Genomic DNA, 13,479 nt, shown 5'->3' with positions numbered 1-13,479 from the left:
TGCACAAGGAATACAAATGAGCTCAACTTTTAGTTTAGCTGTAGTGATTAGGACTGTGATACATACTTAATTTTTTTCTTGGATTGTATTGTTAATATTTGGTGAACCAATCTTTTCTTATTCCTGCTTGTGTGATGAAGAGGAAGTGTGAAAGAGCCTGTTCATTAGCACATACCAAGTGTCCACTCTGTGGCTAAGCACTGTGCATAAAATGGAGAACAAATCAGACGTGATCTCTTACCAGGTAATTTTGTGGCTTCCTGGGTTTGGTATCCTGAATTGTTAAATTTATTTGGTTAGCACTCTTGTGTTACGTAACAGTTACCAAATATAGTGCCATCTGATCTGGAAAAGTATGCTGTCCTCTTGGCAGAGAAGAGACAACAGTCCTGGGGCCTGGGCAAGGGATAGGGAGTGCAGGCCTACATGGGGTCAGTGCTCAGAGACTCTTCCTCTTCTATTAAGGTTATGTTAGAGATCCATAAACAGGGAAAAGACTAATTTTAAGACCTATTTTAAAAACAGGTGTTAAATGGTAACTGTTGAAAATCAAATAATGTAATACAGTAGAATAAAGGACCAAAACTACTTGATCATCTCAATAAATACAGTAAAAAAAAAAAATCCAACATATTTTCATAATAAAAATATTAAACCAACTAGGAATAGAAGGGAACTTCCTCAATCTGACATTAGACATCTGTGAAAAACCTACAGGTATCATTGTACTTAAAGGTGGACGGAAGACTGAATGTTTTCACCCTAAGTTCAGGGACAAGAGAAGAATGTTCACTTTTGTCATTTCTATTCAGCATTGTACCAGATGTTCTAACCAGGGCAGTTAGGCAAGAAAATGAAATAAAAGCCATCTAACTTGGCAAGGAAGAAGTAAAACTATCTCTTTTGCAGGTGATATGATCTTATGTAGAAAATCTTAAGGAATCCACTGAAAACTATTAGAACTATTAAATGAATTCAGTAATGTTACAGGATACAGGATGAGTATACAAGAATGAATTGTATTTCTCTGGGACTTCCTTGTGGTGCAGTGGTTAAGAATCTGCCTGCCAATGCAGGGGACATGGGCTCGATCCCTGGTCCGGGAAGATCCCACATGCTGCGGAGCAACTGAGCCCGTGCGCCACAACTACTGAGCCCATGTGCCACAACTACTGAAGCTTGCGTGCCCTGGAGCCTGCGTGCTACAACTACTGAACCCGAGTGCCACACCTACTGAAACCTGCGTGCCTAGGGCCCATGCTCCGCAACAAGAGAAGCTCCTGCTTGCCGCAACTAGAGAAAGCCTGCGTGCAGCAAGAGACCCGACGCAGCCAAAAATAAATAAAATTATTTTAAAAAAAGAATGAATTGTATTTCTATACACTAGCAGTGAGCAATCAAAATGACATAGAAAAACAGTTCATTTCCAGTAGCATCAAAAAGAGCAAAATACTTAGGAATAGATTTAACAAAATGAGCACAAAATTTGTACTCTGAAAACTAAAAACTGTGGAAAGACGTCACATGTTCATGGTTTGGAAGACTTCATGTTGTTAAGATGGCAGTTTTCTCCAAATTGATCTACAGATTCAAAACAATTTTTGTCAAAATCCCAGCTGGCTTTTTTGCAGAAATTGATGTGCTGAATCTAAAATTCATATGAGGGACTTCCCTGGTGGCGCAGTGGTTAATAAGAGTCCTCCTGCCAATGCAGGGGACATGGGTTCGAGCCCTGGTCCAGGAAGATCTCACATGCCGCGGAGCAACTAAGCCTGTGTGCCACAACTACTGAGCCTGCGCTCTAGAGCCCGCAAGCCACAACTACTGAGCCCTTGTGCCACAACTACTGAAGCCCGCACGCCTAGAGCCCGTGCTGTGCAACAAGAGAAGCCACCACAATGAGAAGCCCGCTCACCGCAAGGAAGAGTAGCCCCTGCTCGCCGCAACTAGAGAAAGCCTGCGTGCAGCAACAAAGACTCAATGCAACCATTAATAAATAAATTTAAAAAATAAAATAAAATTCATATGAAAATGTCGGGGACTCAGAATAGCCAAAATTGTCTTTGAGCAGGAGGAAGTTGAAAAACCTACGCTTTCTGATTTCAGAATGTACTACAAGGCTACAGTAATCAAACTGGTTTTGGCATAAGCATAGACATACAGATCAATGGAATAAAATTGAGAATACAGAAATAAACCCTCACATTTATGATCAGTTGATTTTTTTTTTTTTTTTTTTTTGACCAAGATGCCAAGACATTTCAGTAGGATAAGACTAGTCTTCTCAACAAATGGTACTAGGACATCTGGATAGCCACATGCAAAAGAATGGAGTTGGACCCTTACCTCACACTATAACATAAAATTTAAATCAAAACGGATCATGGACCTAAATGCAAGAGCTAAAGCTATAAAATTCTTAGAAGAAAACCTAGGAATAAATCTTTGTGACCTTGGGCAAACCCTTAGATATGACACCAAAAGCACAAGGAACAAAAGAATAAGATAAATCAGACTTTATTAAAAAAAACTAACAAAATCCCTTTTTCTTTAAAGATCAGAATCAAGAAAATGGAAGAACAATCTACAAATTGGGAGAAACTTCTTGCAAAGTATATGTCTAATAAGGGATCTATATCCATAATTTAGAAAGCCTTACGACTCAATAATAAAAAGACAAATAATTCAACTTAAAAATGGACAAAGGATCTGAATTGATATTTCTCTAAGATACACAAATAGCCAATAAACATATGAAAAGATTGTCAACACGGTTAGTCATTAGGGAATTACAAATCAAAACCATAATGAGGGACTTCCCTGGTGGTCCAGTGGTTAAGACCCTGCGCTCCCAGTGCAGGGGGCCCGGGTTCCATCCCTGGTCAGGGAACTAGATCCATCCCGCATGCTGCAACTAACAGCCCTCATGCTGCAACTAAGACCCGGTGCAGCCAAATAAATATTAAACAAAGAAACCATAATGAGATACCACTTCACACCCACTAGGATGGCTATAATAAAAAAGACAATAATAAAGTGTTGGAGATGGAGAGAAATTGGAACCCTCATACACTGCTGGTGGGAAAGTAAAATGGTGTAGCTGCTTTGGAATATAGTCTGGCAGTACCCCACAAAGTTAAGCATAGAGTTACCATGTGACTGAGCAATACCACTCCTAGGTATGTACCCAAGAGAAATAAGAATAAGTAAAGTGAATAAATATTTTTTAAAAAAAGAAGAAGAAGGTGGTTGGATCTACTGTTATTATTTAAAAGAAAACAAAAGAACTTCCCAGCCAAGCTGTAACAGTTTTCAAAGAAACATTCAGCCTTGCGTTGTCCTGATGGAAGATTATGCGTTTTCTGTTGACTAATTCTGGATGCTTTTTGTTGAGTGCTACTTTCAGTCGGTCTAACTGGGAGCAGTACTTGTTGGAATTAATCATTTAGTTTTCTGGGACTTCCCTGGCGGTCCAGTGGTTAAGAATGCAAGGGGCACGGGTTCAGTTCCTGGTTGGGGAACTAAGATCCCACATGCCGTGAGGTGCATCCAAAAAAAGTATTTATTTATTTTATTTTTAAATTTTTGGCTGCATCGGGTCTCTTGTTGCGGTGCGCGGGCTTCTCTCTAGTTCTGGTGCGGGCTCAGGTAGTTGTGGCACGTGGGCTCAGTTGCCCCGCGGCATGTGGGATCTTAGATCCCTGACCAGGGATCGAACCCATGTACCCTGCATTGGAAGGCAGATTCTTTACCACTGGACCACCAGGGAAGTCCTCAAAAAAGTGTTTAAAAAAAAATCGTTTGGTGTTCCGGAAGGAGCTCATAATAGAGGATTCCCTTCCAATCCCACCATATACACAACATCACCTTCTTTGGATGAAGACTGGCCTTTGGTCTGGTTGGTGGTGGTTCATTTCACTTGCCCCACAATCTCTTCCATTCCACATTATTGTACAGTATCCACTTTTCATCACCCGTCACAATTTGTTTTAAAAATGGACTGTTTTCGTTATGTTTAAGTAGCGAGTTGCATGAGGAAATACTGTTAAGAAGGTTTTTTTCGCTTAACTTACGTGGAACCCAAACATCAAAGCGATTAACATAAGCAAGCTGGTGCAGATGATTTTCAGCACTTGATTTGGATATTTTGAGTATGTCACCTGTCTCCCTCGTGGTATAGTGTTGATTGTTCTCAGTTAATGTCTCGATTTGATCGCTATCAACTTCAACTGGTCTTACCCTACTGTGGAGCATCATCCAGGAGGAAATCTCCAGCACAAAACTTCGCAAACCACTTTTGACATGTTCGATTAGTCACAGCACCCTTTCCATACACTGTGCAAATCTTTTTTGCGTTTCAGTTACGTTTTTACCTTTCTTGAAATAATAAAGCATAAGATGCCGAAAATATTGCTTTTTTTCTTCCATCTTCAATATTAAAATGGCTACACAAAAGTTCACCAATTTTGATAATTTTTTTTTTTTTAATGCACGCTGATATGACAGTTGTCACATGCAGTCTAACAGAATTGTCTTGAATGAAGTTAAAGAGAACTACGTGCTACTAGAGCCATCTTACGGAAAAAAACCGAACGAACTTTTTGGCTAACCCAATAGAAGGATCTTTGATGAATGTATTCTAAATACAGAGCAAGAGAAGCTAGACATTCTTAAATAGTAAGTCCATCAAATCAGGGTAGCTGAGTTGTCCTCCTTGAAGAAATGATGAGTCCTGGTTTTTCAGGATAGTCCCAATTTATTGATAAAGTCCTTTTCCCCATGTCAACCCAAATATCCTGGAAACCTTAAATTGCTAGATACAAGTGTCACACCCCCACCCCTAGCCTGTCTCAGCCAGAGCAGGGCAATAATCTTTTATTGGACTATATACTGTATGTTAACTTTTAGGTTTGAACTCTCTGGTCCCCCTACTTGTAGGTGGATATTTTTTCTTTGAATAATTGTTACGGGGAATTCTCTGGCGGTCCAGTGGTTAGGACTCCATGCTTTCACTGTCGAGGGCCCGGATTCAATCCCTGGTCAGGGAACTAAGATCCCACGAGCTGCGAGGTGTGGCCTAAGTAAATAAATGTATGTATGTATGTTTTAGTCATTAAATCATAGCCTTTTTTTCCTCTGAACTACAAGAAGATGCAAATTCCCATGCTTCATTTTCCCCGTCAGTATTCATTCATTACTAAAATTTGTGTGTTTATAAAATCATGTCATAGATGTTATACATTTCAGTATGTCAGTGTATCTTATGGAATTTTACGTCTTAAATTAGGGACTTGCCTAAAAGGATTCTAAGTCTTATGGTGAGATTTTTGCATTTCTTTTTGGAAGGCTATTTCTTGGGAAGATTTCCATAGTTGATTGTTCTTATCCATTGTTTTGACTATTAGTTTACTTTTTTTTTATTTTTCATTTTTTTAAAATTAATTTTTATTGGAGTATAGTTGCTTTACACTGTTGTGTTAGTTTCTGCTGTGCAGCAAACTGAATCAGTTACACGTATACATATATCCACTCTTTTTTAGATTTCCTTCCCATTTAGGTCACCATTTAGTTAACTTTTAGAGGGTGGTGTTTAGTGATCCTGTCCTGAAATTCTCTAGGCTTAGATCTTATTTGGGTCCTGTAACCCAAATTAAACAGATTAAAATAACTGTTGTTCCTTTGCAACACTCCTTCTTCCTTGAATTAGTCATGAGTCCTTTGAGTAAGAATTAGTGATGAAAGTTTCATGATGTTAATATATTCTAATATATTCTAATGACATAAGAAAATAAGATAGAGGCAACTCTTATATACACTACTGAATGTAAAATAGTTAGCTAGTGGGAAGCAGCAGCATAGCACAGGGAGATCAGCTCAGTGCTTTTCGATGACCTAGTGGGGTGGGATAGGGAGGGGGGGGGAGGGAGGCTCAGGGGGGGAGGGGATATGGGGATATATGTATGCATGTGGCTGATTCACTTCGGTGTACAACAGAAACTAACACAGTATCGTGAAGCAATTATACTCCAATAAAGATCTATTTAAAAAAAAAAAAGAGACAACTCTGTATGCTTCATTGCTGCAGGGAAGCAGGTGGTGCTAGAGAAAGAGGTTGGTGCTTAAAACCTAGTACTAGTACTAGGTACTAGTACTAGTACTAAACCTAGTACTTTGTTTGCTTTTTAAATTGGTTGTAATGTGGATATTGAAGTGAGAGTTTAAAACCATGAGAAATGCTGTGATTATGCTCTTTAAGGTGCATAAGATTCTTGAGGAAATTGACTATCCTGTGAGATAGTAAGTTTGATATTAATGGAAATGAGAAAAGGAAAAACAAATGGTTTGCTCACAGATATTAAGTTACAACAGTGGAGTCATTCAAAACAGTTAGGTGTAGATATCCAGAGATCAGACTGTTCACCATACACAATAGTTCCCTGGCCCAACTCAATTCCTGTGTCCTTTCATGGGTTCAGAGAGCTTTAAAGGACTTAGTTTTGAATTGGTTTTACATATTAGGAAGGCTGTGGGTGTGTTTTATGTTGTTGTTTTGTTTTCAGGTTGTAATATGTTTTCCTTAAAGTTTTATTTGCTTGATTAGTAGTAAATCCTCTTTCTATGAAAGAAACAGTAACATCTTACGGAAGATCCAAACGAACTTTTTGGCCAACCCAGTAGCTTGACCATTTAGGGCTGCCAAGGTTGGAGCCCCAGGGCAGCCCATTGAGAAGCTGTATTTGGCACTACTTAGTTTTAGGAACTCAGTCTCCTGCCAAATGTAACCTATCCACAGCGTTCCAAACATGGGGCAAACAGTATTAAATTTAACTACCGAAGTGTTCCTTCTGGTGAATTCAGCAAGACACCTACCATGTGCCAAGCACAATGCTGGCGTAGTCACTAGGGACACTAAGAAGAAACTTAATCTGGAGTGAGAAGGGGAGAGGAGTAATCGAATTCTTTCTTACCTTTGAGAGTCTTTGATTTAGAGAAGCTTGCTTTGGCCCTCGCTGCCAATATTATTCTTGTTGCTTGGAGTTGAAAAATAAGATCTGGATTTTTAATGACATAAAAGCCATGTAATTATATACCTTAAGGCCTTTGTTTTCTTTTAAGTTAAAATGTATCTGCTCTTCCAAGGACGAGTGGCTTGGTGGAGAAGGCTTGGGCTTTAAAAAGGGTGGTGGGTCTGGAAATTACCCTCTCACGTGGCTCTGCAGAACAGTTTAAAGATGAACCCTTCCTCCAAGTGACAGAATTATACCTGAAACCATTTCAGAAGGCTGTTTGAAATTCTACACTTGGGTTTTAAATAAAAAGGGGGGAGGGTAGAACAACAGTGGTATAAATACAAGATGGAGGAGGAGGATATCTTGCAGCTGAAGAAGGGTTTATGAGAAAGGATTTGAGGGCCTAGTGACTCATCTCACTCTGAATCAACATGTGGTGTGGCTGCCAGAAAGAGAAATCTTAGGATGCATTAGTAGTGTCTAAATAGTTTTATAACAGGCCAAGTTTGGAGAATTACATTTAGTTCTGAGTATCCCAGTGAAGGAGGACAAACTGGAATTGATTCAGTGGCAAACAGGGTGATAATGTGGATATGAAACCACGCCATCTGAAGGATGTTGGAAAGTTGAGGGTATTTGGATCTTACCAGCCCTTAACTAGGAGTTTAGGAACTGGATCCTATATTTCTGCCTGCTAACATGCTGAGTACTACTTGTTCAATAGGTGGATTCTTTTATATTGCTGGTGTAGGAACATGGCTATTTTATTCTGAATGAAACAGCATGTCCAGGAAGAGTAGTCATTGCTGAAGAAACAAAATCCTTTGGGGGAAATTTTAATTTGAACAGAAACCAAACTTCTGAAAGAAAAACCGAAACGAACTCTTTGGCCAACCCAATACTTGTAACATGTAAAACGTGCTAAGTTGATTTTCAAGGTGATATTTGTCTGTCGTATTTTCCATACTATTTTTAGAGCATGGACATGGAAGAAATGTTAGAAATGGGAAAAGCTATGTGTAAACACAATGAAGTTTTAAAGGTCTTCAAAGTAGAAGTGACAGTTGTTTTGAATGAATTTTGGTAATTTAATCAGATAGCTTTAGTTATGGTTGTCCCTACCTACACTAAAATGTTTGTATAAAATGTTTATATACATGAAATCTATTTATGTATATCAGGAGAAGAGACTTCTCGGTTTTTTGGACCTTTTCCTTTTTTGTGTGACTTGCTCTTTCATAGTCTTCAGGTGACAGCTTAAATGCCACCTCTGGACCATCCTATCTAAATAACTCACTACCACACTTCATAAATTTGCCAACATTATGCGCTCTTTGCCTTCTTCCTAGTACTTACCAGAATTTGAAATTACATTTTTGCTTGCTCACTTGGTTATTATCTATCTGTAACTCTAGATTATAAGCTCCATGGAGTCAAAGACCAAGTCTACTTTAATTTACCATTGTTTGTCCACTCTCTAGAGTTCTCTTGAATGAGTTAAGATATTCATTGATTTATTTCCAGCTCTGGTTTTGTATCATCCAAAGTTATTCCTCTTAACTCTCAGGGAATAGTGATGTTTTAAAATTAGTTTCAGTTCACATTAAAGAAGTTCTAGGAGTGAGGGTGGTGTCACAGTATTGTGACTCTTGAGTACATTTGTCAATTCTAGTAAATTTAATATAGGTAGAAGTGTTAAATTTGGCTCTATCTGTATTTTTAAAAAATACTTTGCCTTCTTTCTATTTGTTCATTTGGTTGTGTTGGGTCTTAGTTGCTACCAGTGGGCTCCTTGGTTGTGGCACGTGTGCTCCTTAGTTGTGGCACATGTGCTCCTTAGTTGTGGCATGCGAACTCTTAGTTGCGGCATGCATGTGGGATCTAGTTCCCTGACCAGGGATTGAACCCAGGCCTCCTGCATTGGGAGCGCGGAGTCTTAGCCACTGGACCACCAGGGAAGTCTCTCTATCTGTATTTAGATGACAACTTTTTCTTCCTCTTCATGAAAATTAGGTTCTTAATTTTCCAGTGACTTGAAGTTGAAATGAGTATTTTCCTTTTCTACTGACTTGTTCTCCCTTCTCCTTTTTTCTTTTTCTTTTTCTTTTTTCCCTTTTTCCCGCCGGGCAGCACAGGCTTTCAGGATCTTAGTTTCCCGACCAGAGATTGAACTTGTGCCCCCCGGAGTGAAAGTGAGGACTCCGAACCACTGGACCACCAGGGAATTCCCTCCCCTTTTAAAGTCTGATATTGTCCACCCATTGTGTAACTGATCTAAAAGGGTATTTATTTCTAGCCTAAGCTAAATTGAAGACTGGACAGAGAAGTTGCTAGGCAAAGATACCCCTAGACTTGTAACAGAAAAAAGCCATTTAGCAAGAATGAACCTAGAGAATCCCCAAATATGCTGAAGGCCAACCAGAAAAACAATGTATTTTCAATATTCAGTTTCTGTAAATTGCTTATTTACACCTCCACCTCATATCTCCAAATAACTTATTCCTCTACCCTGGCTTTGTATAATGACACTACTTCCAAAAATTGGTTCCAAACTGAAACATCTTTGACCTTGCTAAAGCATGTAACAGTTTGATCCTTTTGGCAGGATCTAGACTGTAGGTCTTTGGTATCCTCATTTAGCAATCTCTTACTCATCACTGTTTGTCTCTGGCTTCCTAGCAATTTCTCATTCTTCTTCTAAATTTATGTCTCTGAGATTATGGTTATTTCCCTTATGAGCTGGAGCCAAAGCAGCTTCTTGGACTTCTTTGCCTTTCCAAAAGTTCTTAAAATTCAAATCTAAAACTTGAATATAGTAATTATAAACAGATACCACCTTTCAGTTTGTCTCTGTCTTGCCCTTTTTACCAGATCCTAAACTCAGTAGGAGTGGAGACTTGCATTCATTTATTCATCCCACAAGTCTCAGCATGCCTTCTGTGTGCCAGACACTGCTCTGGCGAGGCTGTATAATGGTAGTTAAGAGCACTGGTTTAGAGCCAGGTCACCTGGTTCAAATCCTAGCCCTGCCACTTAAAGCTGAGTGCCCTTGGGCAAGTTAGTTACCTTCTTTATGTCTCAGTATCCACATCTGTAAAAAGGGATGTAATAATATCCTCCTTGAGGATAAGTTAATAAAAATACTGTTTAAGTGTTTGCTGTTCTGGGCATTGAGGATACAGCAGTAAATAAGAAAAATGAGATTTCTGCTGGTGGGAGCTTACATCCTACTTGGGTAGAGGAGGAAAAACAAAGTAAACAAGTACAAAGTAAACAAGTTTCAAGTACTGGATTGAGTGCTCCTAAGAAGAAAACAAGGTACTGGACTAGACCTTAGAGAATGGGTGGCTGCTTTTGATTGGGTGGCCAGGGCAAACCTCTGGGGAGATAGCTTTTGAGTTGGGATCTGAATAACAAGAAAATCTGAGAGGTAGGGGAGGGTGAAATGTTCATTGATTATTGTTTTCCCTTCATAAGCCAGGCGCAACATTACATAAAAGAATCTTTTGTTAAGCAGTGAGGCAACGAGGTGTGATAGGATAAGTCCTGGAGTTCTGGTCTGGTTTGGGTATTAACTAGCTTTCTGATCTTTGAAAAAAAAGGAAAAAACAATTTTGTTTTTTTCATGGGAAAATGACCCTGAAAGAAGGTTGACTCTTGAAGCTAGTGATGGGCTAGAAGAAAGTAGAGGTTCTTCTCCTTATAAATTACTTTAGTCCTATGTTTATGGATTAATATCCTGTATTTTGGGACTTCTCTGGTGGCGCAGTGGTTAAGAATCTGCCTGCCAATGCAGGGGACGTGGGTTCGAGCCCTGGTCCAGGAAGATCCCACATGCCGCAGAGCAGCTAAGCCTGTGCGCCACAACTTCTGAGCCTGCGCTCTAGAGCCCGCGAGCCACAACTACTGAAGCACGTGCACCTAGAGCCCGTGCTCCGCAATAAGAGAAGCCACCGCAATGAGAAGCCCGCGCACTGCAACAAAGAGTAGCCCCTGCTCGCCACAACTAGAGAAAGCCAGTGCGCAGCAACAAAGACCCAACGAAGCCAAAAAAAAAATCCTGTATTTTACAGGATGTAGTACATCCTGTTGTGGTATTACAATATTTGAGAATATTCTGTCACACTTTTTTTTTTGAGCACAAATAAACAGATTTTAATTCTTTGATAAGATAAATAATATACATAGGTACTTGGTAATACTGATAAAAAAGAAGATAAAAGTTAGAAAAATACAAAATGGAAAGATATAACTATAGATGTAATGAGCAGATGTATGATTATAATTATAGGTGTAATACATAATTGTAAGTGTAAAGGAGATTACAGAATCTCTCACACTTTAAACCTTTTCCTTTGAAGTTAAATATTAAGGATATGCCTCATGGATTCAGGGTCCAGGAAGTAGGGAAATGGTAAGATGTGCCACATACTGTATAACCAAGATGTCATTGCATAGAGTTTCTTCTGTGAGGACTGGGAAGCCTGTCTCAGGTCATCTCAGTACTTTTATTAACAGTTAACTTAGTTTGCAAAACTTGTCTGCTTATTGAGAAAAGACTGTGTGCCCCAGGTTATCGTTAGCTCTCCTCATTTTTGTCTGTGTTTCATGGTGTCCCCCAGTTAGAGTTACAGGTCAGGTTTTCCATTTGCTGCTGTGGGTTGGTATGTTCGGAATTGTACTGCTTAGAAATGCCCCTTGGTAAAAGGGCAAAGAGTGTTTTGTTTTGTTTGGTTTTAACAGTCATTTCATCTTTTTTGTTTGTTTTTAAGTGTCCATAGAAGTTCAAGGGACTCACTCATTTGCAAAGGGGCTCACTCATTTGTTTGATTCTATTTTCTTACATTAGGTGTAATTGAAAAGCGACCCTCTCTTTAGAGATGTCAAAAACAAACAAATCTAAGTCTGGATCTCGCTCTTCTCGATCAAGATCTGCATCAAGATCTCGTTCTCGTTCGTTTTCGAAGTCTCGGTCCAGAAGTCGGTCTGTCTCTCGTTCAAGGAAACGCAGGCTGAGGTAAGGGGGTGTGATTGTATAATGAGGTAATCATTGATCGGTCAGTATAGGTCTCTGAAGATCTTTTGTTAGACCCTTTCTGTGAGTGTCAAATGGAGGTGCGGGGTTGGCTTGAGGTGGCGTGTTGGGCTGTGAGATATTCCAGGTCTCTTCAAATGTTACAAATCCAAATCAACTTTGATTGCCATGCTGTTGGCCTAATTCCTTTTCTTTCCTGCCAGCACATACTGTTTTTCATCCACTGTGGAAGAAAGAGCATTTTATTTTTATTTAAGCTACTTGCTTCAAATCTCTACACCTGATTATTTTTCACTGAAGTATTTTTGGAGGCTTGGACCAAGGTTTATTTGCATCATCAGCAAAGAAAGTATAGCTAAGAGGATTAATAGTATGATCAACATTGCAAGGAAAAGAAACGTTAACTCACTAAAATAATTAAACCTTAGAAAACTTAATCGGGAGTCCTTTGTATATATGTACCTGATATGCCAACTACTAACAAGCTGCATCTATTTAGTAAAACACATCTTGCAACTGCCTAAAAATCACTATTGTAGACATCACTTTGCCTTAGTAAATGTGCAAATAATTCTTTTGAATTTATTGCCAGTATTCTTTAATTTAGTCAGTTTCTACACCTTTAGTTGGATTATTTCCTGTTTCAGCTATGTCTTGGAATATAATGCCAGACTTCCGGCATCTTTCCTCTTTTGTTGTGTTATGAGTTCGGTTTTTCATTCTTTAAAACTTTCTTTTGTGAGTAGATAAGAACCTGTTAGTAAATATAAGTTTCTGTATGTGTATTAGAGAAATATTGATGTATCTAAATGTTTAAATACCAAAAGGGGATCTTTGTACAATTTCATTCTTTTTGTCAGAGCTGCAGTAGGCAAGGAGACAATTTCTCAGTTTTACCACTTGGCGCCCCTGCTGATTATTTTAAATGAGTATCTAGAGCCCTTCTCTTAAATGAATTATGCAGTTTAAAATAAACTCAGGAATAGTTGTTATTAATCTTTATTCTTGATGGTTTCCATAGTCCTACTTCTAAAAGAGTCTATAAACAAATGGTTGGTAGGCTTCCCCCCCCCACCCCCACCCTCCCAACAAGAATAAGTTAATGCTTTTTTTAAAATACATTTATTTATTTTTATTTATTTATTATTTTTGGCTGTGTTGGGTCTTCGTTGCTGTGTGCGGGCTTTCTCTAGTTGCAGCGAGCAGGGGCTACTCTTCGTTGCGGTGCACGGGCTTCTCATTGCGGTGGCTTCTCTTGTTGCGCAGCACAGGCTCTAGGCGTGCGGGCTTCAGTAGTTGTGGCATGTGGGCTCAGTAGTTGTGGCTCGCCGGCTCTAGAGCGCAGGCTCAGTAGTTGTGGCGCACGGGCTTAGTTGCTCCACGGCATGTGGGATCTTCCCGGGCCAGGGCTTGAACCCACGCCCCCTGCATTGG

At 39.4% G+C, this 13,479-nt stretch overlaps 1 protein-coding gene across 3 annotated transcripts in view; it reads left to right on the top strand.

Annotated features, from left to right (window-relative positions):
- The window catches only part of THRAP3 (thyroid hormone receptor associated protein 3), a 72,627-nt gene that overhangs the window by 40,171 nt on the left and 18,977 nt on the right, over nt 1-13,479 (top strand). For all 3 annotated transcript variants that reach the window (XM_082415576.1, XM_082415577.1, XM_082415578.1), the window contains one exon: nt 11,860-12,027. In XM_082415576.1, coding sequence (XP_082271702.1) covers nt 11,891-12,027 — 137 coding nt within the window. In that variant the 5' untranslated portion in view covers nt 11,860-11,890. The remainder of the gene's footprint in view (nt 1-11,859; nt 12,028-13,479) is intronic.

Source organism: Balaenoptera physalus (genome assembly GCF_965194825.1).
Source record: "Balaenoptera physalus genome assembly, chromosome: 1".
Classification (NCBI taxonomy): Eukaryota; Metazoa; Chordata; class Mammalia; order Artiodactyla; family Balaenopteridae; genus Balaenoptera; species Balaenoptera physalus.
Note: the sequence above shows the minus strand (reverse complement) of the source record. Positions and strands in the feature narration are given on the sequence as shown.